A 27,893-nucleotide genomic window follows, 5' to 3' on the forward strand; every position below is an offset into this window, starting at 1 on the left:
GCTATTCTTCTTTGCCATGCATGGGCTTCTCATTGTAGTGGCTTCTCTTGTTGCGGAACACAGGCTCAGAAGTTGTGGCTCATAGGCTCTAGAGTGTGGGTTCAGTAGGTATAGTGCATGGGCTTTAGTTGCTCCTCAGCATGTGGAATCTTCCCAGACCAGGGATTGAACCTGTGTCTCCTGCACTGGCAGGCGGACACCCATCTACTGTACCATCAGCAAAGTCCATGGATGAACATTTTAAAACTGCATGTAGTAAAACTTAGTAAGTACATTTCAAAGGAATGCAGATGAAAATATATGGATGACATGAGATGGCAGTCAGTGTTACTATATAGTTTATTTAAACCAAACTATGATAATACAGAGGAAAGACTGAGGTGGCAGCTGCCTGGAATCTTTATGGATTACAGATGCAAACTGGTTGGAGAAGAGTCAGTAACAGACAAAAGTCAGGTGCATAAATACAGAGAACATAAGACACAAGACATTTCACAGCTTTTTGCTTTGCGCTTCCATTTTAAACATATGTATGTTACAAGTTTACATTTTAAATTACCACTTCCCATACTCTGTAACAATGGCTAAGGATGCAATGGTCCCATTCCCCCTGACACAGGCAGACACTGGTCTGCAACAGGGAACATTTTGGGGAGATACCAAACTCCTAACACACAACATACAAAAAGATCCTAAAAAAAAAATCAGATTAATACAATGCTTTTCAAGTTATATGAGGAAGAAAAGGGAAAAAATAAGATATTAGGGGTAGGGGTCCTTTAAATGGAAAGTATCTTGAGGTCTTAAAAGTGTCATTCCCTTCCTTCAAGGGAAAACTTTTTGTTTTTTTTTTAAGCTAATGGAAAAAATAAAAGAAAGCAACATTGTAACACCCTCCAATGAGGAAGAACACTATCCTGACAGTGCTTAGATGCTTCCATATAATAAATATAGCAGGTAGCAGAGCAAATGTCACAAGTATTGGCTGGGTTCTTATTTCTATGCTTATAAAAAAAAATATTAAGCTTCTTTGTGTAGACTGAACAGTGTTAGCCTGTGGGTGTTGGTCTTCAATGTCTGTACACTGGGGGCTGTTTATACTCGAGGCCCATCCTTTAAGCAAGCTCCAGTGCCAGATGTCTGTGGCTATTTCCCAGGGGAAGAGTTCTCGTCATCACTTTATTGTAATAGGGTTCCTGGCTCTGTTACATGCTCATGTGTTCCGGAAGAACATATGAAATATCATCCCATGGGTGACGGTAGAGCCCCTGCTTCAGCCTCTTCTGATCAAGATAGTGTCCTAAAATAGAGCAAACACATCTTTTTGTTAAGAGCTGGTGAGGGTTGAATTTTGGTGAGGGAGAGAAGGTAAGGAAGGGAAATCTTACTAATACACACAAAAAATGAGGAAGTACATCTAGATCCATGCCACAGGTAGATGTTTGAGTTGGTAAAAGGACCTGTTGGATTTCATTCTATTTTCCTAGGCTAACAATCAAACTCATTTCCAAGAAAAAAGGAACAAAGACAAAGCGGAAGTTAAACAAAGGAAGAATTAGCAACAATGATCAAGACAGTGTGACATCTCGCTGATAGAAACTGGCCTGGGGAATTCCCTGGTGGTCCAGTGGTTAGGACCCAGATTTGACCCAGCTTGAGGAACTAAGATCTTGCAAGCTGTGCAGGACAGCCAAAAAAAGAAAAAGAAACTGGCCACATAGGCAAGGGGTATACCTGAACCATGGGGTAAAACAAACAAACAAAAAACCGAAACCAAACAGAACTCTTACTACCAACTTACCAATGAAGCCCATGCTCCTTCCCAGCACAAAGATGCCGTTGAGGGCTCCAATGTCAATATATTCATCAGCTTCCTCCCTGAAACACACAATTCACTTGTAGTTTTCAAATGGCTCACATGACTGCCCTCCTCCCCACAGACACTATAATTTCTGCCCAGGAATGAGACGCTAGCTCTCTTTGGACTCTAATTAGTAAAGGGAGGGTGTTCTGGGTGGTAGGCATAGAGGCATTTCTTAATGCTCTCTAATGAACATGCATTGCTCTTGGAGTTGGGAGGAATCACCAAGAAAAATCAATAAAGGTTAAGAGGAAGAAAATAGCTGCAAGCTCACCGAGTGAAGGACCCGCAGTGTCTAAGCATGTCTACAAATGCAACTCCGATTAAACCGTCCACATTCAGGATAAGGTTTGGTTTCTGGGAAGGCAAAAAAAAAAATTCAACGCATTTGTCATTATTACTAATTTTTGTTCTGCATGATGTTCCACTATTACTACTAAAACTACTACTATGAATCCCTGACTGCTATTTAAAAACCTCCCACCAACACTTCCCAGTTTACAGGAGAGACTGCCTTGATTTCTAAGGTCTAGCAGAGGACTCTCATTGACACTATGTGTAAACTTAGTTAAGCAACAGAAACAAAAATCTTTCAGAAAACCGGGTTCGATTTTAGCTGCACAATCAGACTGTGACTTGGCAGTCATTTTCTCCAAGAAATTCACCCAAAACCCTGATTTGGGAATTAGAAACATTTTCTTTTACCTTGGAGGTGGTAATCTTCTCTACTTCCAGTGCGTAGTCGAGCAGTGGGGTGGCAGGGAAGTGTTGTCTGACATAATCTTTGAGAATCTGCACGCGCATGTCTGGGTTGTTGATCTAGGAAGTGATCCAAAGTTAGAGGAACCACTCTGACACAGCTGTTAAAAGACATGTTCCTGGGACTTCCCTGGTTGTCCAGTGGTTAAGACACCGTACTTCCACTGCAAGGGGCATGGGTTTGAGCCCTGGTGGAAGAACTAAGACCTCACATGACACAGGCCAAAAAAAAAAGACGTGTTCTTGCTTGTGTCACAGGTAGACATAGCTGTACGTGTCATATGCACTGCTGTGAGGTTTAAGGTTTCTGATGTCCTCTCATATTTGAGCCTCAAAACCACCTGAGATGTGGAGATGTTGGATAAATTAGCCATGGATCCTACAGGGTCAAGCAGCAGGGCACAGGACTTCCCTGGCGGTCCAGCAGTTAGAACTCTGCACTTTCACTGCCGGGGGCCCAGGTTCAATCCCCAGTTGAGGAACTAAAATCTCAGGCCGAGCAGCACAGCCAAAACCAAATCAAACAACAAACAAACAAAAAAAAAACCCAAAAGCAGCACACACCTTCCAACGGGAAGTCTGAGGTTCTAGCCACCAGCCACACTGCTCATCGGCAACCTAGTCAAGATGTAACCAAGTTCTACAAAGTTCTTAGTTTTTAACTAAGTAAGCACATGTTGGCAGTGGGGCAGCAAAGCACCCCTGAAATTCCAAGAAACCTTCTGGACCTGCAATGAGTGTAGATGAACTCTCGGTTCAGAGGCCCATACTAGGCGGTCCCATCAGCAGGGGAGTGAGACGGACTGGGTGCCAAGTCCCAATACCACAGTGACCTCCTCCCTTGGCCAAGACACCCAAGGCCAGGATGGTCTCCAGGAAGGAAGGCACCCAAAGACTGAGCATGGCAGCACAGGTGCGACGCTGGCTAGGCAAGGTGCCCTGTGCTGTGCGAGCACCGTCTGCCTGGGAGCTGGGGGTGGCTGGCCTAAGTTCTGTAGACCCAGATGGAATGTCCCTCAGCAGAAACCACTGTCTCTGGCTCAGTCTTTGCCATCCAGCCACCTCTGGACTTACTCTGCCCTGGCCCAGCGTGGGGATGCCGGGATGAATGCAGGATCCTCTTGTATTAATCCGAGTCATACCCCCCACTTAGGCCAGCAGAGTGACTAACTCCCTGAGGTTTCTGGAGTGGTGGAGCCATGGACCCTGAACTGTCCCTGTGGGGCCGCAAGCAGCTGCCACTTCTTCTCTTGTTCCCTTTGATTTCTAAACATAACTCGGCCCCAGGAGCCACTGAGATTTGGGGAGTTGTTACGCCAGTCCACAGCATTATCTAGTGACCGATATGTCCCCTTAACCCTGACCTTAGTCCTTTCTCCTGTAAGAGTCACCTGGGAAGCTAAAGATACCAAGGTCCCAGTTCATCACATTTTCACACCACAACTGAACATGATAGAAACTGTTTATGGGCAATCCGTTTTATAATGGGAAAAAGAGCTGCTCAGTGTTGGCATCTGTCAGCAAAGCTTTGCCTGCTGGGTGCCGAGAGCCCAGCTGTGCCCCACACCCCGTTGACCCAGTGCCTGAAGGAGAAAGACGACTCACCGACTTCACTCGGTGACCAATGCCCATGATAAGCTTTCCTTCCTTCTTCATCTTGTTCACAAACTCCATGGGGATGATGCCACTGTCAAAGGCCTTGCTGAACATCTTGGCTGCTGCATCCAGGGCACCCCCAAACCGGTCGCCCTGTGGGAGGAGCCAGCCCATGTCACCCCAAGCTGTCAGTCTCCTTCGGCTTCTCCGGCTGATCCAGGGTTCCCCTCAACAGCCCCCGGCATGGGGTCTCACACTCCATGGCTCCCTCTAGGACTGCAATGCAGCCAAGTGGCATGATGCCAAAGGTGGGTGTCCCCGCTGTTCACCTCCTATGATGACAATACTCACAATGGTAAGCAGTCCCGAGGTGAGGCTGGAGACGAGGTCCTTGCCGGCTCGAGCGCAGATGATGGTGTTATGAGCCCCAGAGACGGCAGGCCCGTGATCAGCCGTCACCATCAGGCACATCTCAATGAACTGGCAGGAGTATTTGGGCAACCTGGAGGAGGGCAAGGACAGGGGAGGGGACATGAGAGCTGGAACAAAGGTGAGGGGCTGAACAGGAGATACACTGACGAGGCCATGGTCCTCCTGTTTCCCATCTCCTTGAACAAGTCATTCAAACTCTAGAAGGGCAACAAGCCCCCAATCCAGGTCTAACACTATCTTACAACTCCAAGGCAGAACTCTTTGATCCCTGAGTGGCTCTGGATGTTGCTGATATCAAATACTGCTTTTAAAATTGAGCTTAGCAAGTAGGGCTTGAAACCTCCTCTTTGGGCAGTTTTTTCAGCTGAGCTGCTGCGACAGGATGTGACCTGTGTTTGCAGTTACTACTCTCCACGTGCCAGCCAGAGAGGAGGTGAGGGCCCTGGTCCCTTTCACAGTGCACAGTGATCAACCTCCTACTGATGATTAAGAACAAAGTCTGGGGAGTTCCCTGGCGGTCCAGGGGTTAGGACTCCACACTTTCACTGCTGGGGCAGGTTCCATCCCAGACTGGGAAATTAAGATCCCGCAAAGTGTGCAGCATGCACACACACACACACAACCACGAAAACCCACAAAATAAACAAAATACCCCCAAAGTCTGGAGCTCTGGGGACGCAAGAGCACATACAGTGAGACCTGTCAGGTATTACAAGCCTTGAACTTCTCCCAGGAGGGGCTCAAGGCAGGACCCAGACCCATCTCTCAGAGGTAAGACCAGGACACACACCAAGATTTCCACCTGGCTTTCTGCCCAGGACCACTCCAAGGCAGGGCTCTGTGACTACATATTCATCAGCCTCCTTGCCCAGCTGTCAGTCCCAGGGGAGGGCTGAGCTTGGGAGTTGCAGAGAAAACCAACTTTTCCCCCTATACAAGCTGATAAGACACAAATTCAGAGGACACACTATCAGGTACTTTCTGCCTGTTGAGCAACTCCACCAGGCCTGCACTCTTTAAGCCACTCGATGCATCCAGGCCTTCTGTGCTAACCCTGACCTTTCTCTCAATAGGCCTGCATTCAACTCTGGCCCGTTTCTTTAAAAGCTCCCAAGGGAAAGATCCTTGATCCAAGATCCTTGATGACGTCACTGCTTTCTACTTCTCTTGGTTCAGGCTGGCCTTTCCATCCTTGGAAGACTTAGGAACCTGAATCTCTTTCCTCTGACCTTTCTACTGATCTGTGGCCAGAAAGCTTGGCCCTGGACATGTTCCCCAAAGCTGCCCACTCCCACTCCCTTGGCAGGGGAGGAAAATGAATGCTGAATCACAAGGCCTTACCCTCTTCTGCCCTCCATGCCTCACCTTTTCTGGAACCAGAGGAGGCCGAGGACCCCGCCAATGCCCATCTCCTCCTTGAAGACCTCGGTGATGGGCATGCCCGCGTAGATGAGCTCCTGTCCTCGCTCGTCACAGATGCTGGTCATGAACGAGGCAGGTTTGCGGATCAAGCCCAATTCCTGAGCAGAGATGGGGGCAGAGACAAGCAGGGCTGTGGTGACCAGAGGTTCTCCCAGAACATCCTCACTATCTGTGCCCAGAACCAGTGTTCTAGGTCTTAAATACTGGTGGCCAAGCAACAACTCTCAAAGTCCTCCCAAGAAGGAATTGCAAAGCCCTTTGATTAGATCACTTGGGACAAGAAAATAGGAGCAATCATTCCACGGCACCCGCTCAGCCTGGCCTGTTTCTTGTCTTTACTGAATGTGGACTCAGTCAGGGCGCTTAGCTGTTGGCATCCAGGGGTTCCTTTTTACAACAGAGTAACCAGCTCCAGGTCACCTGGCTAAGAAATGGAAGAACGACTCCAAAGGGACAAATTTTAAATACTCTACACATAGCTGCCAGTAACAAGGCACATGGCTGGGGAAGTGGGAGAATCCCCTCAACACATCCTTTTCCAAGGGGACAGCACTGAGGTCCTGAATCTTCCGCTTTCAGAGTCGGGGTACAAGGCGGGCAGCGTCAGCTAACTCTGCCCATGCCTGTTTCTTTAGTTATCCCTTCCGAACTTAAGAAATGCCTCTAATTATATTTTAATTGCAGAAGCAACAGGAATGCACTCTCCTTTGTCACTCCCTGGTGGCTCAGACGGTAAAGCATCTGTCTACAATGCGGGAGACCTGGGTTCGATCCCTGGGTCAGAAAGTATTCCCTGGAGAAGGAAATGGCAACCCACTCCAGTACTCTTGTCTAGGAAATCCCATGGATGGAGGAGCCTGGTGCAGGCTACTGTCCATGGGGTCGCAAAGAGTTGGACTTCACTTACTTACTTACACTAGAACAGATGAAGTCATGTTGCCTTTGACCTCCACCCCACCCACCCTGGTTTTCTGATTTCGTGTCTGTTAGTTTAGTGAACATTTTTCTGGACCTTTCTTTCTCTGATTTTATGTACACACACAGACACATGGAGAACAGACATCATTTTGCATGCCTACCTTTTTCATACTCATAATAGAAACACTGTTCTACAGCGCACTATTTACTCAATGAGTCTGAGTGCTATACATGTCAGCATATATCTAGATCTAGTTCATTCCTTTTAACTGCCGTAGAATATCCCCTCATGACAGCCCCACATGTTGGCCATTCCTCCACCGATGACCATCAGCTCAAAAAATATCCTTGAACATATTTGTACATGCAAGCATTTTCTTCAAGGAGCTTTCCAGACAGGGAATTGCTGGGTCGTACGGTATGAGCGCTGTTACACTGAACTGACACTATCCACGTGCCTTTCAGAGAGGTCATGCCAATGCCACTCCCACCACCGACGAATCAACGTACCAGCCTCATCGTGTGTGCCCAGTCGCTTCAGTCATGCCCAACTCTTTGCGACCCTATGCACGGTAGCCCGCCAGGTTCCTCTGTCCGTGGGATTCTCCAGGCAAGAATATTGGAGTGGGTTGCCATGCCCTCCTCCAGGGGATCTTCCTGACTCAGGGGTTGACCCCACGTCACCTGTGGCTCCTGCATTGTTGGTGGATTCTTTACCAGTGAGCCACCAGGGAAGTCCCTCCAGCCTCCTCACACCCATACAAACAATATATCAGAATTTTTTTTTTTTTTTTGGTCTGTAGGAGATAACTCGGAGAAGGCAATGGCATCCCACTCCAGTACTCTTGCCTGGAAAATCCCACGGGCGGAGGACCCTGGTAGGCTGCAGTCCATGGGGTTGCTAAGAGTCGGGCACGACAGAGCGACTTCACTTTCACTTTTCACTTTCATGCATTGGAGAAGGAAATGGCAACCCACTCCAGTGTTCTTGCCTGGAGGATCCCAGGGATGGGGGAGCCTGGTGGGCTGCCATCTATGGGGTCGCACAGAGTCGGACATGACTGAAGCGACTTAGCAGCAGGAGATAACTGGTATCGCAGTTTCTACTTTGGTTTCTTTTATAAGGAGTGAAGCTGAGCAATTCTTCATGTTGAAAGAACATCTGCTACCCATTGTTCTAATGGGTTATTGGCCTTTTAAAAATAGATTCCTAAGAGATCTTGTAGATAAGAGAATTTGCTCTATATCTATGTCCCTGCCTTAGACAAGTAGCCTGAAATCTCTTAGCAGGTGCAGACGGCTCTAGAGGACATTGTCTGTCTCCAGCCCCTGTTTCCAGGTCAAGCCACATCACTGTGGGAGGTACACGCTGCCCTTGCCCCTCCTGGGCCCTGCATCTGTTTCTCTGGCTGGTCAGAAGGGGCCACCTCACAAGCTCCAGCATACCTCAGCCACACACGTTAGGGACACGCGGAGCACCTACCCGGGCCCAAGAGTAGTCCATGGGTACTGTGGGGGGCGGAACCTCCTGAGCAGGTACAATGACTCCTCTGGCCACGAGATCCTCGTACACGGACCTGGGAGGCAGGGAAACAGAGAAGAGACATCCATGTGGATTTCATTCTTCTGGGCTCTTCTAGGGCATCTCTTGAATGCTCTTCCATCTAACCCCAGAGATTCCCCAGCCCTGTATCCCCCCTTGTCAGCAGCTTACCCTTACTAGGTGGATTCCCAAGAACTAAATGAAAACAGGTTCTAGCCAAGACCCGCCCCACTGCCTCCGAACGGGACCTTAGAGAAGGCTGAGTCTGGAGGCCAAGGAGGGCCAGAGGGGAGGAATGGGAAGAGACAACAGCTCATGTAATGGATGAATGTTCCTACGCTTGCTCATTCATGGCCCACCAAGTAGGTAGGCTCAGAAACTGAATGTTTTAAGCCCAGTCTGAACAGCCTGTAAATGCTGCTTTTAGAAACAAGTTAGAAAAAAGGAAAGCCCAAAAGGAAAGATTCTGGACTATCTGAAGAGCTGCCTTAGACGCCTGAGAGAGACCAGGCATATCGGACACCTGTATTTCGGCGAGGCAGCTGCCCTGGCGAAGGACTGGGAAAGGGGCAGGTTGGTGCCACCCTCCCCAGGTCCACTTACTGGATGATTTCTCCAAGCTCATCGAAGCTCCGGGGCACAAACACTCCGGCCTCCTTCAAGGCCTGGTTCTTGGCAACTGCAGTTTCAGAAGCCTGGTTGGCACAAGCTCCAGCATGGCCGAACTGGACCTGAAATGCAAAGGAGAACGGCTTTAGCAGCCCGGTCAATCCCCTAAGAGAGAGAAGGCCCCTGAGGATGTTGGCACTGATTACTGGCCAGACCCCATTCAATGCTCTGTGTCAGCGGTCCCCCACCTTTCTGGCACCAGGGACCAGTTTCGTGGAAGACAATTTTCCCACAGACCAGGGGGTGGGGGGTAGGGGATGATAGTCTCGGGATGACTCAAGTGCATTACATTCACTGTGCGTTTTATTTCTATTATTATTACATCAGCTCCACCTCAGCTCATCAGGCATCAGATCCTGGAGACTGGGGACCCTTGCTCTACGTGAATCACTTCAGGCCCCCAGAAGGCTCACTGAATATGTGCGCTGGCTGACTCTCAAGCACAAATGAGAATCTGAGGCACCAAGAGGTTCAAGAGCTTACTCAAGGTCACACAGCTGGGGCACTGGAGCCAGGATACGAGCCTGGTGCCCAACTCCACAAACACCTTCCTCTGGCTTCCCATGGGGCACTTACTGGGTAGGGTGGAGATGAGGAGACATAGAATAGCAGTCAGTTTGGGGCAACTGTGAGAGGTTACAAACTGCCAAGCTTAGCTAAGCGGAGCTCATAAGTGTGATCTGACTATCCTGCACATACTTTGTATGAAGTATGTACCCTTATTAAACAAAACAGAACCCCAGAAGATTTCCTGTAAAAATCCAAATTTCCACTTTTTTTTAAAAAAAAGCCACATTTTGCACCATTTGGCCTATACTCCCAGATAGCAATGATCACAGGGAGCTAATTAGCTATTGCGCCCTTCCACCTGAGCATGAACTAAGATTAAACTATAAACCCAATGGAATATGGGGTAGGGGGCTGGTTATGGGGAGAGAGAAGGAAGAAAAAACCAATCAGAAGAGCTATGTGGTACCTGTATCTTTGATTAAGCAACAAGGAAAAGAGATTAACTTAATGAAATGTGGTACAAAACTCTTAGCAGGGCAGGTGTGATAATCTTCCCTGTTTAAATAATACTTCATATGCATGCACGTGCTTAGTCTCTCAGTCGTGTCTCACTCGGACTCTTGCGACCCCACAGACTGTAGCCTGCCAGGCTCCTGTCCCTGGGATTCTCCAGGAGAGAATACCAGCATGGGTTGCCATTTCCTTCGCCAGGGGATCTTCCCAACCCAGGGATCAAACCCAGGGCTCCTACATTGCAGCCAGACTCTTTAAACATCGAGCTACAAGGGAAGCCCAAAATAACACTGCCTCCAGGCACTTTTCTAAAAGCTTCACAGATGTCATCATTCAGTACCTACAACTGTTTCCTCTCAACAAGGAAGTGGAAGCACAGAGCGACAGAGTAACTTGCCAAGGTCACACAGGTGGTATGTGGCAGCATTTAAACCAGACAACGGATGTGGCCTCTCACTGTGGCGCTCACTCCGACATATAACAAAAGGGGGCTGAAATGGGGCTTTGGTTTTTTTTTAATTTTATCATTATTTTATTTATTTTTGGCTGTGCTGCACAGCATGTGGGTCTTAGTTCCCTGACCAGGAAAACCCATAGCCCCTGCATTGGAAGTACAAAGTCTTAACCACTGGGACTACCAGGGAAGTCCCAGAGCTGAAGTGTTAAAAGGTAAACCAGAACCGCTCTCTGGTTAGCAAGGCTCGGAGACACATGCTTCAAAGCAAGCTCCCAGGGCCTTCTGTACAGAACTTAATCTGCATGGGTAGATGGGGTGCGAAGAAGAGACCGTGCATTCACATAAACTCAACGAACACTGAACTTAAAGAAGTTAAGCAAGTTTAACTCAGATTTCTCAGAGCTAAAGCTTTTAAAAGGGAGATAATGAAATCGGAGTATGTTTAGAATTTATAGAAGCTTCCTTTTCATTGGTTTTTGTTTTGTTTTGAGGACCATCGCTACAGGACTCTGATGGCTCAGCAGTTAAGAATCCACCTGCAATGCAGGAGACCTGGGTTCAATCTCTGGATCGGGAAGATCCCCTGGAGGAGGGCATGGCAACCCACTCCAGTATTCTTGCCTGGAGAATCCCATGGACAGAGGAGCTTGGTAGGCTACAGTCCATGGGGTCACATAGAGTCGGACATGACTAAGTGAATAAGCAGCAGCAGCAGCAGCTATAGGACCAGCGTTTTGGGACACTGCCATCTTACCACTGTCCTCTTATCTCTACTCCCAATTCTTCTTCTTCTTCTTTCTTAATATACCTGTTATGTTTTACTTTATTTTTGGCTGCCCTGGGTCTTGTGTTGCTTTGTGCAGGCTTTCTCTAGCTGTGACAAGTGGGAGCTACTCTCTAGTTGAGATGCACAGGCTTCTCATTGCCATGGCTTCTCTTCTGAGGAGCACGGGCTCTAGAGCACAGGCTCAGCAGCTGTGGCTTAGCTGCTCTGCAACATGAGGAATCTTTCCTGATTATGGATCGAACTCGTGTCCGCTGCACTGGCAGGCAGATTCCTATCCACTGTACCACCAGGGAAGTCCTATCTCCCGGTTCTCAGTCCATTTTCCCAAGGCACTGAACTGAGGATATTGTGTACCTATCTCACCTCCTCTATGGGGCAGAGAGCTCTGCAAGGTCATGAGACTTGTTCAAGGAATCAAAAAACACTTATTAGCTGGACCATCACAGTACTACTCTATGTTCGTGTATTCTTGAAACTACATAAAGTTTTTTTAAAAAAATGAATAAAAAGCAAAAATAAAACACTTTGAGGGCTTCCCAGGAGGCTCAGGGGTAAAGAATCCACCTGTCATTGCAGGAGACACAGGTTCCATCCCTGATCCAAGAAGATCCCACATGCCCTGGAGCAACTATGCCACAACTATTGAGCCTATGTTCTAGAGCCCAGGAAACACAACTGCTGAGCCCACGCGCTGCAGCTACTCAAGCCCTCACACCCTAGAGGCTGTGCTCCTCAACAAGAGAAGTCACCGCAATGAGAAGCCCACACGCTGCCACTAGAGAAAAAGCCCATTCAGTAATGAAGACCCAGGACAGCCAAAAATCATTTTTAACCCCCTCCCCCTAAAAAAGCAAAATACTTCAAGGACCTGCCCTGCCCAGAGGGTGATGATGAGCACCTGGCCCGAAACAAATGAGCAGGGTCCTCACCCTCTTGGAGGGGTCCTCAGTATGCTGGGGGCTGCCATAAAGCAGAGCTGGTTAAGAGAAAGCCTGGAGGGGTGGGAGGAACTGTTTTCAGCTGTTGTAGTGGAATGGAGAGCAGCCATGAAGAAACAGACTAAGGAACGGCTTCATGGAACAGGTGTGTTGAAGACTGGAAACCAGTATTTGCTAAGACCTGTATGTGCCACACCTTTACAATTACCCTCTTATCTAAGCCACGCAGCAATCCCGAAGCATCTCCCGACCTGCTCTTTTTCATGGCTGCATCAGGCAGCATGTGGGATCTTAGTTCCCCAACCAGGTATCGAACCTATTGCCCCCTGCGGTGGAAGTATGGAGTCTTAGCCACTGGGCCGGCAAGGGAGTCCCTCAGAATCATCTCCTTTCTACAGCTCAGGAAAATGAATTACAGAAAGGCGAAACAACTTGCCCCAGTCATACAGATCCACCAGGAGCTAACTCTAAGGCCTGTGGAAGTGGAGCTCCGCCCTGGAGGACGGGCAGGATCCATGACCCGCTCCCTTCCCTTTCATTTACTTGGAAAAAAGATACACACACATACAGTTCACAGTTACACAAAGTGGATCCTATGGTAAGCATCTGCCACATCTTGCCCCTTCTTAGATCCCACATGAACCCTTTCTACACTGACATCTCAAGATCCACCTTGTTCTTCTCCGGCTCAGTTTTCTATTACATGGTCATGCCATGAGGACGCAACACAGTCCCCTCCCAACCAGTGTTCAGGGTGTTTCCATGTCTTGCCATCACCACATAGCAGCAAGTATCCTCCAAGTACACATACTTCTAAACATTTCTGCACACATATCCACCAAGTAAATTAGCAGAAATTGAGCTGGTAGTTTACAGGAGAGGTACATTTTATAACCGGACAAATAGTGCTATTTGGAGGTGATAGGAATCTGAAGGAGAAAGGTAATCAACCTAAGGGGAAAGGATAGTGTGACAGGCTTACTGGAAGGAAGAACTGAGGGTGGCCGCACCTCGCAGCGTGTGGGATCTTAGTTCCCCATCTAAGGACGGAACCTGTGTCTCCTGCAGTGGTAGCGTGGATTCTGAACCACTGGACCACCAGGAAGTCCAAGGGCTGAGGGTTTAAGTGTAGGAATTATCACTGCTGCAGGAAGCCTTAATGGCCAAATTTTATTTTATATACACACAGCAGAGGTCAAGGTCTGACACTCAGCTACTGACGAACTGATGGGTGACAAGCGGTTGTTTCCTTGGTTTCTTCGTTAGCGGGTGGGCCTTCTTTAAGACCGAGGATTCTCTAAGCTGGACTCCAGGGGCTGAGGTCTGGCCAGTCCCACCCAGCAGGAGTGGCAGAGCTCAGAGGGTCTCTATCTAACATGCACTACAGGCTGGACTTCTCCTCCCCGGCACTTTCATATGTATCAGGTCATCTTAACACCCCCAGAGGCTTTCCTCTACAACCCCTGCCCACACAGGACTTCCCACCAGCCCCTTGCCAGCTCTGAGCCTAGGTTATGTCCTCTCCCTCCCCCGCCCCCATCTCGCTCAGCGAAACTCCTCATCCCTTAAGGAGCAGTTCATCTTTAGACGCCATCTCAACTCATCCAGGCAGTATGTTACTCGTACTCTGAAGAGGGACTCAAACCCTTGCTCTGGCCTCAATCTGGGGATGAATTTGTCTCTTGCAATTGGACTTTAGCTTCTAGAGAGGAGGGGGCCAGCTGGCCCTTGTGGTAACCAAGCAGGTAAGAATGCTTATTGACGGAACCAGCCACTTGCTAAGAGGCCCACGTGGTTTCCCAGGGATGCCCTACCCCGGACCCCCCGCCCAGCAGGGGCCAGTCCCGGCCCTACCTCGGAGGAGAACATGGCCGCACAGGTCCCGATGCACCAGCAGACCACGGGCTTGGTGATGCGGCCCTCCGTGACGCCCCGGCAGATCTTATACTCCTCTGTGCCCCCTATCTGCCAGGCGACAAGAAAAAGCCCCTGAGTCAGTGGAACCCATTCTGAGCTGCTCCCAGAGCAGCAGTGCAGCAGGAAAATCTGTCCTGAATCAGGCAGGAGCCCGGAGTTCCAACTCGAAGATGAGGGAACAGGGGCTTTGGTCAAATAACAGCCTGGAAGATGGAGATGAGAGATGCAACAAAGTATTTTCAAACGATGATGGGTATCCTCGGAGAGTTCCTAGAATTCCCCCTTCCTGATCTAAGGGTATGAGATAATTTAGGGCCAGATCTGATCAGGGGCACATGTCAGAGAGGTTCTTTGACTCCAGCTATCCACTCCACCCACCAGGGACAGACTGGGGCCAGCCAGGGACTGGCACTTTCAGTTATACATAAACAAAATGCATGACTTTCTTAAAACCCCAAATCCCATGACTTTTATAAAGAAAAAAAATAAAAACAAAACAAACTTACCTCTCCAAGAACCACAATCATTTTGACTCCTGCAGTGTCCTGATAACGTAACACGTGATCCATAAACGTTGAGCCGGGGTACCTGGTGAGAGCAGGAGGTGCAGTGAGGTGAGGTGTGAGTACAGGTGTGGGAAACACACATGTACTGAGAACACTGTGGAGTTTTTTGTGGGTGTGGATGCTCAGTGAGGGTCTGGAGATGCCTCAGGAATAAGGGGGGGGGGGAGGTACTAAATGGAACACAAGGGAAGGGAAGGAAGAGGAATTAATAAGCGCAGAGAAGTTCCCACGGCAGTAAGAGACACCTGGAGGGTGCACATGGCGGGTGATTTTAAAATATGTCCACAGGGACTTCCCTGGCAGTCTAGTGGTTAAGACTCTGTGCTTCCACTTCAGGGAACACAGATTTGATCCCTGGTTGAGGAACTAAGACGGGCTTGATAAAGGACAGAAGTGGTATGGACCTAACAGAAGCAGAAGATATTAAAAAGAGGTGGCAAGAATACACAGAAGAACTGTACAAAAAGATCTTCACAACCAAGATAATCACGATGGTGTGATCACTCACCTAGAGCCAGACATCCTGGAATGTGAAATCAAGTGGGCCTTAGGAAGCATCACTACAAACAAAGCTAGTGGAGGTCATGGAATTCCAGTTGAGCTATTCCAAATCCTGAAAGATGAGGCTGTGAAAGTGCTGCACTCAATATGTCAGCAAATTTGGAAAACTCAGCAGTGGCCACAGGACTGGAAAAGGTCAGTTTTCATTCCAATCCCAAAGAAAGACAATGCCAAAGAATGCTCAAACTACTGCACAATTGCACTCATCTCACACGCTAGTAAAGTAATGCTCAAAACTCTCCAAGCCAGGCTTCAGCAATACGTGAACCGTGAACTTCCAGATGTTCAAGCTGGTTTCAGAAAAGGCAGAGGAACCAGATATCAAATTGCCAACATCTGCTGGATCATCGAAAAAGCAAGAGAGTTCCAGAAAAACATCTATTTCTGCTTTATTGACTATGCCAAAGCCTTTGACTGTGTGGATCACAATAAACTATGGAAAATTCTTCAAGAGATGGGAATACGAGACCACCTGACCTGCCTCTTGAGAAACCTATATGCAGGTCAGGAAGCAACAGTTAGAACTGGACATGGAACAACAGACTGGTTCCAAATAGGAAACGGAGTACGTCAAGGCTGTATATTGTCGCCCTGCTTATTTAACTTATATGCAGAGTACATCATGAGAAACGCTGGGCTGGAAGCAGCACAAGCTGGAATCAAGATTGCTGAGAGAAATATCAATAACCTCAGATATGCAGATGACACCACCCTTATGGCAGAAAGTGAAGAACTAAAAAGCCTCTTGATGAAAGTGAAAGAAGAGAGTGGAAAAGTTGGCTTGAAGCTCAACATTCAGAAAATGCATCTGGTCCCATCACTTCATGGGAAATAGACGGGGAAACAGTGGAAACAGTGTCAGACTTTATTTTGGGGGGCTCCAAAATCACTGCAGATGGTGATTGCAGCCATGAAATTAAAAGACTGAAACTTCAGTACTTTGGCCACCTCATGCGAAGAGTTGACTCACTGGAAAAGACTCTGATGCTGGGAGGGATGGGGGGCAGGAGGAGAAGGGGACGACAGAGGATGAGATGGCTGGATGGCATCACCGACTCGATGGACATGAGTTTGAGTGAACTCGATGGACATGAGGAGTTGGTGATGGACAGGGAGGCCTGGCGTGCTGCAATTCATGGGGTTGCAAAGATTTGGATACGACTGAGCGACTGAACTGAACTGAACTGAGGAACTAAGATTCCACATGCTGCTTAGCATGACCAAAATAAACAAATAAATAAAATATGTCCATAAGTTCCTTTAAAAAGGTGGAAATTCATGCTTCTCTTCCCGAATTTGGGTCATCCAACACTCTCCCCTGACTAGCTCATTTTGGGGGAAGGCAGCCAAGAGTAGTGGCTGGGGGAAGGACTCTCAGCCATCAGGGCAGAAGCCCACCTGCCAGCCTCCTGCAGCCTGCCCATATCTGACCACCTCTCAACAGAGACCTCCCCTGCACCTGCCAGAACCTCCCAACCAAGCCCTGGCTCCTAAAGCACAGGAACCATGAGGATACACGTTTATCACTGCAGTCACTTTGTTTTGGGGTAATTTTTAAGAAACATAGCAATAGATAATGAATACTGTGTGCCAAGCTGCATCCCAGGCCATTGCTAGAAGGTCTATGTATAGGCCAAAATATTTTAATTTTCTACTGTCACCTGAGTTTGCAGAAGGACTTAAGGCCAAGTAGGCTTCAGATCTCCAAGGTCCTTTTGATATACTCAGGAGCATTAAATCCCAAGAGGACAATATAACTGGCAGCACCGCCCAGACTTGTCTGACTTGGAGCCTTCTGTCAGGGAGCACCAGGGAACTAGGGGTCCTAAGACCACCTCCCCAGAGACCTCAGCAAAAGTCCCTTCTCACTCGGGTCCTCCATTCGGAATGATCTGGGAGAGCCAGGAGGGTTGACGAGGTGACTCAGTCTTAACAGCTTTTGGTTTCTAGGCCAAACAATAGCAGCAGTAATAACAGTAAACAGTAATAGCAAACATTTATCATGGTAACAAGTACCAGGCATTGCTCTAAGACGTTACTCAATTGATGACCTACTGATCATTGTTCCTACTGACAAAAAGTATTAAGAACATGATTTGCGACATAGTAAGAAATAAACAAATATATATATATATGTGTGTGTGTGTCTCTTGCTTCCAGTTCCTGGCACAGAGCTCTGAAAACCCTCACTATCTGAGTGACAAGGGTACTAAGAGCATCTTTTGTTTTCATATTTGGTCTTTGGCACTGGTTCCTGACCCAGCACGCATAAGACCTTTGTCATTTTCTGAGTCACGGGGGTGGACAGCAGTGTTTTGTCTTCATGAGGCAACTCTCGGCAGGCTGGTACAATGTGCTCAAAGGAGAAGGCACAGAGGCTCCACACACTCTCCCTGCCATGACCCACTGCCCTCTTCCACCTCGTTGCTCATTAGTTACATACTTTTGTAATAACCTGGGAAGCCTGTGAGTAAATTTTTCCTGAGTTCGGCAAGCCTTTCTAGCAAATTATTAAACCTGAGGCGGGAGTCATAGGACCACCCTTCCCCTTCCCCACTGACTTATAGCCAGTGTTCAGAAGTACCAGAGGCTGGGGTTTGCAGAGTCCTAGGGGACCAAGCCCCAAACCTATGGGATCTGATGCTATGATGCTATTTCCAGATAGACAATGTCAGAATTTAACTGAACTGTAAGACTCTGAGTGGGGGTATCTGCAGAGAATCAGAAAACTGCTCAGCGCTAGAAAATTACCCTCATATTTGTGGCCAGAAGTATTAATGAATAAAAGAATAGTTTTCTCTTTCCCTCTTTTTTTAATTTGGCTGCCCTGCATAGCTTGTGGGATTTTAGTTCCCAGACCAGGGATTGAACTGGGCCCTTGGCAGTGACAGCTTGGAATCCTAACCACTGGACCGCCAGGGAAGTCCCCTCCCTTTCACTCTTATTAACTACAATTAACACCGAGTATTTACTAAGCATCAAGCCCTGTACTAGTCTCATTTAATCCTCCAAACCCTGGAGAAGGAAATGGCAACCCACTTCAGTATTCTTGCCTGGAGAATCCCCATGGACAGAGGAGCCTGGCAGGCTACAGTCCATGGGGTCACAAGAGTCGGACACGACTTAGAGACTAAACCACCACCACCACCAATCCTCCAAAAAACCCCCGTGGGGGATATTACTCTACTCATTTGCTCTATAAGGTTGATGGAGGTCTAGGGAGGGTTGGTAACCTCCCCAGGATTGCAGCAGCCACCCCCTCCCCGAACCCTGCTACCCCAAACACAGAAACTAGGATTTGAACCCCTTGGGCCCGATTTCAGAATAGGCCCTGCTAAGCACTGCCCTCTGCTGCCTTCCTCTGGCTACAAATCAGACAACAGAATTACACCCAAAGCCCAAAAGCCTTTTGAAACACCTTTTTAGGGTGTTTGGGATGGTCATGTACACACATCTATGTCTAAAATGGATAACCAACAAGTACCTACTGTATAGCACATGAACTCTGCTCAGTGTTATATGGCAGCCTGGATGGGAGAGGAGTCTGGGGGAGAATGGATACATGAATACATATGCCTGAGTTCCTTCGATGTTCACCTGAGACTATCACAACACTGTTAACTGGCTATGAAAGTGGAAGTGCTAGTTGCTCAGTCATGCCCAACTCTTTGTGACCCCATGGACGGACTGTAGCCCCCCAGGCTCCTCCATCTATGGAATTCTCCAGGTGAGAGTACTGAAGTGGGCATCCACTCTCTTTTCCAGGTGAGCTTCCCAAATCAGAGATCGAACCTGGGTCTCTGGCATTGTGGAATTCTCCAGGTGAGAGTACTGAAGTGGACATCCACTCTCTTTTCCAGGTGAGCTTCCCAAATCAGAGATCGAACCTGGGTCTCTGGCATTGCAGGCAGATTCTTTACCATTTGAGCCACCATTGGCTATATCCCAACACAAAATAAAAAGTTAAAAAAGATCACCTGTCCCCACCAATGGCCACGCCCTCGTAGACGCCATCTGTGGTTCGAGAGATGATATTGTTGAGCTCGTTGGACATGCCGCCCGAACGTGAGACATAGGCCACACTGCCTGGGCGGTACAGCTTAGAGGCCAGGATGTTGTCCAGCATCCCGCCGGTGTTCCCGATCTTAAAGCACCCGGGCTTGATGCCACCAACCTGCCGGGGTGGAAACTTCGGTCAGGGAGGAGGACAGGCTGAGTGACCACAGAGCTCTGCTGAGTCACAGAGCCCAGATCACCCGCCCAGCCCACCCTGGCCAGCACCTGCATGTGTGGTTTCCTGCTGAGGAAGATTCTTCTCCCCATCAAGAGACATGGCACAGAAAAAAGGAGCCATGTGGTGGCTTATAACTGCAGATATAGATGTGCACACTCAGGGTTAAGTAACCTCTTTTGCTCCAAAAGGACAATGTCATCCAGTAAAGGTGTCTGATGCAAGCAGGTACTCTGCTCAAGATCACCCTCCACCTCCAAGACGAAAGGTCCCTGGCTTAGCTCAAAAATCTTAGCTTCAACCAAATTTTTAGTGTAACAGCTAAGTAAAAACAAATAGCAACAAAAAACATTCACAGGGCCATTTTTTGTTACACGAAGAAGCTTTGTGTCAAGAATAAGGCCCCTAGGTAGATTTCTCTTTGGTTCACAGTTGCAGGAATGAATAATCAAAGACCATGCTAGGGTTGTATGAAGACGGACAAACAAAAAAACAAAAAAAGCTTGTTATTCCCTTGAAACTATAAAGGGGATATTATCTGGGGAGACAGCCCTTTAAAAAATTAACTGGAAATGGACAGGGAATTCCCTGGTTGTTAGGACACAGGGCTCCCACTGCTGGGGCCGGGGAGCGATCGCTTGTTGGGGAAGTAGGCTCTCGCAGGCTGCAGGAGCAGTCAGAACAAGCAAGCAAAAACTGGCAATGGACAGACTGACTTTCAGGAGGTACTCTCAATCTTTTCAAACTAGACAGGAGACAGAAGAGTCAACGATGAGCTTTCTGAGAGCCTGGAAGCAGAAGGGACACTCACGGTGGCAGGTCCAATGATGGTCACTCCCTTCTGGTCTGCCTTCTTGATCAGCTTCCTCGTGAGCGCCTCAGGGATGCCTTCGGCTATGATGGCGATGGTCCGGATCTAGAGCACAGGGGACAGTTATCGTTTCACCACGTGAGACAACGAGGCGGCAACCTGTCCTGAACCCACCTCCCAGACCTCTCCCAGGAGTAAACATGACAATATGCACCTCCTTCTTCCCACCAGCCTCTGGTCACCCTCCCGCAAAAGAGAGACGCCTGAAACTGCTCTCCATTGGTCACCATCACAGTGAGTCCGTAACCAAGCAGAAGCAAAGGTTCCAGAAACCTTGCTGTAGTCAAAGCTGTTATATCCTCGCCCATCCAAAAACTGACATGACTCAGCCCCATCTGTCCAGGTGCCTGATTATAAACCAGCTATAGGAATAAGCCACATGATAGAAACAAGCTGTTTCCACACCTGGACCAGAGAGTAGGCTAAGGGAAAAGCCAGAGCAGGTGGAATGGAGTGAGAAAGATCCCACACAAACCTTTTCTATAAAGGGTAAGACAGTGTTTGAGGGTTTGTTGGTCATACGGTCTCTGGGGGTAACTAGTGCATTTTGCCTTCGAAGCATAAAAGCTGCCATGGACAATGTGTAAATGAATGAACTTGTCTGTATTTCAATAAAACTTTATTTACAACAACAGGCAGGGGGCTGGGTTTGGCCCTTGGGCTGTAGTTCACTAATCTGTACTCCAGACTAGAAAAGCTGCTCATTTTTAACAGGAATGTTTTGTGGGTTTTTTTCGCTTCACCTAGATGTCAAAACAAGTTTATGTTTTCTAGTCATAAACTGAAATAAGTCAGTTCTGTATCAGACAATAATTTTGAACAGAAAAATGACTATCTTAATCTGTAAGAGCTCTTACAAATCAATAACAAAAAAGATAAACACCTTAATAGAGAAAAAAGAAGGGAGGCCACATCACATAATGCAAATGGCCAACACATATTTTCAAAAGCTCATTTTAGTTAATAATCAAAAATATGCAAATTAAATAGCATGCCTATCATTCTGTCATGTATATATGTTCTTTAAATCCAAGCATTCAGTGTTGGCCAGGGAGGCCTGGCATGCTATAGTCCACGGAGTCACAAAGAGTCGGACACGACTTAGCAACTGAACAACATCAACAGTGTTGGCAAGCAGGATGGATCAAAGGCTTTCAAAGCTGCACATTCTGGTGCAGCAGTGTGACTTCTAGACATTTACGTGGGGAAGCAATGAAGGATATATGCTCATCACAAGACTTGAAAAAGCAAAAATGGTAAATATTGATGTGGAAAGCATCACTGACAGAGATGGATTATAAAACAGATATGTTATTCCATTTGTTCAAATCCAGAAAAAGGTATGGATAAGGATGTACACAGAGTCAGCAACCGTGTTTCTGGGAAATTAATCTTGAAATATTTTTCCTCTTCTTACTTCTCGGCATTTTTTTCGACAACAAATGTGTAACAATCTTACAATAAAAATAATGCTTTTGATCCTGTTTTCAAAACCAGTCTCAGCACAGAGAGCAACTGGTAGGTACGGATGATCCTGGACTCTGCCAGCCCAGGTGAGCAGCCCGCCTACCCTCAGTGACCACGTTGCCTCCTGAAGATCAAGTCTCCCACCACTTTCACCCAAATCACTGGCTAGTCCCGAGTCCCAAGGCCTTTGTCCCCAGTGGACACCATTCAGGACTCGCCCGGCCTCCCACCCCCAGGGTGCAGTGAGCTACCTGAGCGTAATTCATGGTCTCCATGGTGCTGTCGTAGGCTGAGCGCAGGGAGGCAAAGTTGATTAGCACGTCTACCTCTGGGTGCTTCTTCATGGCATCAGCCATGTTCTTGAAGACGGGGATCAGGATCTCCTTGTGACCCCAGTAAAACTTCTGTTTGTGGTCCCCACTGTGAGAAAGGCAGAGGAGGGCTGAGGACATGGTCAACCTGCAGGGGCTCAGGAGGGCCTTCACCCAGAGGATAAAAAGGCAGGGTCACCGTCTTCAAAGAGTTTAGTTTATGGGAAAGAGATCCCCCAGAAACATCAACCGCCCCCATCTGAGATGGGCAGACACCTCCCCAGCAAGGGGGGATAAGCCAAGGCCCCCCAGCTGTGTTGCTGTCAGAGGAAATGCGATGAGGACCTCCACTTGGTGGCTGCATCCAGCCTCCCCGCGGAGTGACTCACGTGAATGGGTAGACCATGGCAGCCACCGAGGGCTCGTCTCGGGAGCAGACGTAGTCGAAGTCCAGCATGCCCTGCACAGCCCGGGTCTGCATGCCCCACACGATGGCCTTGGTGTGGCGGCTGAAGAGGGTGGCGCTCTTTCCTGGTGGGCAGAGACACTGCGAGTGCACCCAGTACACACACCCCTAGGGGCTACCTGCCAGACCCCTCCTCGCCCCAGGTCCAGGGAGAGTGACTCAACAGAACTGCAAAGGAAGGCAAGAGGATGGAACTCGGACAAACTGGGGGACGATGCACCTGGATTTGTTCTGCAAAGAGGTAGCAGAGAGTGAGAAAAGAGCAGAGAGGTCCTGCCTGGCTGGCCAAGAGCTCAACGGTGAATAGACAGCAGAATTCCTACAGGAAAGGTATATGTATGCAAATGAGGGCTTGATCAATTTTTTTTTTTTTGGCTGCGCTAGGTCTTCATTGCTGAGTGCAGGCTTTCCCTAGTTGTGAGAGCTACTCTTGGTTGTGGTGCATGGGCTTCTCATTGTGATAGTTTCCCTTGTCGTGGCGCACAGGCTCTAGGGCACAGGTTCAGCAGTTGCCACGCGTGGGCTTAGCTGCCTCGTGGCATGTAGAATCTTAGTTCTTGGCCCAGGGATCCCCTGCACTGGCAGGCAGATTCTTAACCACTGGACCATCAGGGAAGTCCTGATCAATTATTTTTAAAGTCATCTGAAAAAAAAAAGTTAAGTTCTCCCAATCAGAGTGACTGAAAGACATGTTTTTTTCTAACTTTGGTGTGGGGGCAAGGGAGGTGGGGGTGGCGGGAGGCGCGGCCATGCTGCTCAGCATGAAGGATCTTAGTTCCTTGTCCAGGTATTGAATCTGTGCTCCCTGTAGTGGAAGCATGGAGTCTTAACCACAGAACCACCAGAGAAGTCCTGCAGACTTTTTATTTTTTAATTGAAGCATAGCTGATTTACAATGTTGTATTAATTTCTGCTGTATAGCAAAGTGACACAAATATATATATACACACACACACACACACACACAAGTACATATATATCTCACAGGACACTGAATATAGTTCCCTGTGCTATACGCCAGGACCTTGTTGTTCACTATAAGACTTCAAACAGATCCCCAACAATCCTTACCACCTGTGACCTTGGACATAAGACAGCTCATGTCAGGATTTAAACCTCTTGATTCTAGGTCAGTGTAGGTGCAAGAAAGAGGTTTGTTGTAGGCTTATCTCATCGACCTTCCACCTGACCTTCTCCCCACAGCCTCCTCCCAGGTGGCTCTTTCCTGCTCCTGGAGGGGTCACCAGAGGGTAGGAAAGGGCAGAGGGGATTGGGAGCTGGCAGTCACCTAGAGCAGTCAACTGACCCTCCGACTCTCAGCTGGAGGAAAGTAGCCCTCAGGGGAGGTTCTCAGCTGTCCCTCCAGAAACATAATGCAGAAAGCTCAGGGGCATTTAGTATTAATTAACCTGCGGTACTATCACTGGCTTGGCTAACCAAGTTCAAGGTCTGATTATTTTAAGATGAAGCTTCCCTAGTGGTTCAGTGGTTAAGAATCCGCCTTGCAATGCAGGGAACACAGGTTTGATCCCTGGTCAGAGAACTAAGATCCCACATGCAGAGGAGCAATAAGCCCGAACGCCACACCAGAGCCCACGCACCACAACAAAAGATATCGCCTGTCACAAGGAAGATCCCAGGTGCCACAACTGGGACCTGATACAGCTGAATAATTTTTTCTTTTTTAATGAAATTTAGAGATCACTTTCCCCAGGCATGGAGGATTCACATCTCCATGCAGGCTATCCTCTTCCATCACAGCCGTAAGCTTCTCATGACAGAAGGCTCCTAATGGTGCCAACACCCAGGATTTACGGTGCCCTGGATCCATCTGGGTTCAGTGAGACATGAGATCACAGAACAAGTGAGGCCACTTCGTCCAGTTCCCTCACTTTCCAATTCCTGCAAACTGAAGCCCAGAGATGCCAAATGACGGAAACTGTAGGTCATCTAGCATCAAAGTCAGGGTTACACAAACACGACCTTGAGATGTAGCTCAACTGTGCAAGTGAGGAGGGACATAAGCCAGCACTGCCCCACCCAGCTCCCCATTCCGGGGGATCCCAGGACAAGGTCTGGAATCTGTACCAACCCACACGCACTCCTAGCTTGAAAAGGGCAGAACTGGAGTGCTCAGCACACAGAGAAGACAAGCTGAAGGTGGCGACCCTCAGCCTGCTAGAAGCACAGAGGCCCCAGAGAGAACCTGTGCTTTGGGGCTAAGCCCCCACGAGGCTCCTCCACTGGCTCTGCTGTCCTGGGCCAATCTGCCCCCACTTCCTGCCCTCCTTTCCCACATAGCTCAGGACTGACAGCAAGACCAAAGCCATTTCTCCCTCCACCCCCACCCCCATCCCGGCCAAGAGCCCTCATTGAGAGTCTGTTCAGGGCTCAGCCTCAGGTCTGGTTTTCTACGTAAACAACGAATGTTGCCAGAGGCTGGGAGGAAGGGCTACTTGACCTCGCCTAGTTACCCCTTTCCTCCTCTTAGCAAGGAGTCACAGGTCATCCTTAAGAGACTACCATGCCCCGGATTTTCCACAGCTGTGAGTATCAAAAAGTTAAATGGAAGACCTGACACTTCGAACTGATGCATCTATCCACCTCAGTGAACCTAGTCACGTGTGCACGCGAGCGTGAGCACACACAGATCCTATCCCTGCTAAACAGTGACCTTACACACACACAAAGCCCAGTCCAGATTAACTGTGCACCCTTCCGGGTCTCTCTCTCTCCTCCATCCTGTCTTCCTCCCAAATCCCAGAGAAATCTGAACCTGTCCCAGGTGCTGGGAGCTCTGGGATGCAGTCGGCAGTGGTGAGACTGAGGTGGGAAAAGAAAATGAAGCCGTCACGGGATGCAGAGAATCAGGTGGTCAGCGGCTCCCCTCCTGGCCCGCTGGCTCCGCCAAGCCCCCTTCAGTTTCCATGGCTTCCTCCTGGGCTCCACTCCCCTCTCTGAGGCCGTGGGCCTGGCTCCTGCCCCTCCTGCACTGTCCACTCCCCACCATGTATGAGCTGGTGACAACCCCCATGGCAAGGAAAGCAGGGGCGTGAAATAAAGCAGGGGTGGGAAGGGAGGGGGCAAAGACCAGGACTTGGGGCAGGCTACACCGAGGCAGGGACAGAGAAGATACCAGACAACACTGCAACCCACCAGGGACGGGGAGACAGAAGCACAGAGTAAAGACTGTAACCCACTAGAAAGCCACACGCGGAGCTGGGGGCATCCTACCTTGCAGGGGTCTTGGACTTGGGACTGAATCTGTCAAAGAAAATGACCAAGGCGACTGAGTGACCCGTTGATGGCTGGAGGCTTTGGAGGGAGAGGGTGGGAACAGGAAGGGGTTGGTGGACGAGCCTCGCCAGGCTGCCACCCTCACCATCTCTAGTCTGTTCACAACAGACAGGGGCCCGGCCAACAGGAGGGCCCCGATCAGCAGAGTGGAGCCAAGAAGGGGCGGAGGTCCAGGGCGTAGAGAGAGGAGCGAAAGCACCGAGGCTCAGAGGGTGCATTGGACACCAAAGGCCCAGGGTCTCTGGATGGACAGCTGGCCCAGGCCCGCCCTCCTAATCCTGTGTTGTCCCCGGGAAGCAGGGGACATCAATGAGATGATGAGGCTGAGAAGATGGACCTGACACTGTGCTGGGGACAAAGCAGCCGTTTTGAGGACTTCCAATTCTGAGAGCCCGGAGCCAGCGCCACTACTCCACAAAACGCCTCAAGCACACTCTGTCCACCCCAGGAGGAGACCCGGGGTAACTGACATGGGCTACCTAGTCCTGGTGGCAAGGGCTGGCTGGCAGAGATCAGGTCTCTGATGAATCAGAGGAGGGAGAGACGAGCGGGCAAACCAGATGGGAGGGCAGACAAAGTGTGGCCTTGCGGTACGCTCCCAGGAAGGTGAGACCCAGGATGGTGGGGGCGGGCACAAGAGTCTTCTGCCATCCTGAGCTTTGGGCTCGTGCTGTCTGCTCAGGGGGAGGGCCTGAGGGACCTTCCCCCAACCTGGTACTCCTGTAACTCCGTCTCCTCCGCAGCCCACCAGCCCAGATCACACACCCCGTGGGAGGGGGCAGAGAAGACAACTGAGGAGTGGAGTGACCCCACTTGCAGAGAAGGCTCCAGCCACCACGTCTCCGTGTCCCATTCCCATCCCACATCCCACGTGCCACGCCCACAGCGAAGCCCAAACTGCTTCCGTCCACCTCTGCTGGCCCAGCGGGGTCTCAGAAAGGATCAGAGGGTTCTAAACCCACATTGGGAGTTACCTTGGAGCATGGCAGGCTTGGCCTTCTTGGCAGGGGCCACCTCATCAGTTCTGGACTCAGAAAACGATGCCGTCCTGCTGGGGGCTGGAGTCTGGGGGGACAAGGGGGAGAAAGTAAGGGTCACAGAGAATAGCTGGGAAAAAAGCCAATGGTCCTTAAGGCCCCAGAGAACTCAGGTAATAAGAACTACACACAGCTCTGTTCTCCACAAGATGCTTTCAAAAGTACTATGCTAATAACCCTCTGAGATAGGAATCAGTAATGTCCCCAAGCTATAGACAAGCAAACTGAGGTTCTTGGTGATAACTGCCGGGGTCCCTCCCTCCGCAGGATTTGAACTCGGGTCTAATTTAAAAATCCCCTATCTTTCCACACCACCACCTTGACTAGGGCAGGAAAAAAACCAGCAGAGATACAGAAACTAACCACATACAGCCTTCTCCCTGTACCTCCCCAAGGTCCCCAAAAGGTGGGGACTGGGCCCCGGATGGGATGGGGTATGAGGGGCGACAAAGATGACTCTGCGGGCTTTGCAGCAGAGGAAGACTGGAACCTACTGAAGTACTCCCGCTGGCGTTGAGGAGGAAGTTTGCGGTGTGGGCTGCTGTGGGCGGCTGATTGGGGATGGGCCGATGGCCCAGGGCCATGCCCACGATGGCCGTCATGTGAGTCTCGGTGCCGAAGACATGGATGGGGATCCCAGTGGTCTTCCCTGTGAGGAAGGAAAAGCACTCATCACTTGAGTCTCCTAAGAAGTGCCCGTGGCCGCAGGACTCTGCCAAGGACCCTTCTGAGCCCTGGCCGTGTCTGGCACTTTCTGTGCAAGC

At 49.2% G+C, this 27,893-nt stretch overlaps 1 protein-coding gene across 4 annotated transcripts in view; it reads right to left on the minus strand.

Moving 5' to 3' along the window:
* Positions 1-315: 315 nt before the first annotated feature.
* The window catches only part of ACLY (ATP citrate lyase), a 44,598-nt gene continuing 17,020 nt past the window's right edge, over positions 316-27,893 (minus strand). For 2 of the 4 annotated variants that reach the window (XM_070389826.1, XM_070389827.1), the window contains 18 exons: positions 27,624-27,778; positions 27,067-27,157; positions 26,030-26,110; positions 22,719-22,860; positions 22,270-22,438; positions 20,492-20,596; positions 19,427-19,623; positions 14,829-14,910; positions 14,260-14,370; positions 9,135-9,262; positions 8,472-8,565; positions 6,014-6,168; positions 4,568-4,718; positions 4,226-4,369; positions 2,567-2,680; positions 2,136-2,218; positions 1,802-1,878; positions 316-1,300 (listed from right to left, as the gene is read on the minus strand). In XM_070389826.1, the coding sequence (XP_070245927.1) occupies positions 1,206-1,300; positions 1,802-1,878; positions 2,136-2,218; positions 2,567-2,680; positions 4,226-4,369; positions 4,568-4,718; positions 6,014-6,168; positions 8,472-8,565; positions 9,135-9,262; positions 14,260-14,370; positions 14,829-14,910; positions 19,427-19,623; positions 20,492-20,596; positions 22,270-22,438; positions 22,719-22,860; positions 26,030-26,110; positions 27,067-27,157; positions 27,624-27,778 (2,174 nt within the window). In that variant the 3' untranslated portion in view covers positions 316-1,205. The remainder of the gene's footprint in view (positions 1,301-1,801; positions 1,879-2,135; positions 2,219-2,566; positions 2,681-4,225; positions 4,370-4,567; positions 4,719-6,013; positions 6,169-8,471; positions 8,566-9,134; positions 9,263-14,259; positions 14,371-14,828; positions 14,911-19,426; positions 19,624-20,491; positions 20,597-22,269; positions 22,439-22,718; positions 22,861-26,029; positions 26,111-27,066; positions 27,158-27,623; positions 27,779-27,893) is intronic. The other 2 variants (XM_014479257.2, XM_005899224.3) reach the window with 2 other exon arrangements.

This window comes from Bos mutus, chromosome 19, assembly GCF_027580195.1.
Source record: "Bos mutus isolate GX-2022 chromosome 19, NWIPB_WYAK_1.1, whole genome shotgun sequence".
In the NCBI taxonomy this organism is placed as follows: domain Eukaryota; kingdom Metazoa; phylum Chordata; class Mammalia; order Artiodactyla; family Bovidae; genus Bos; species Bos mutus.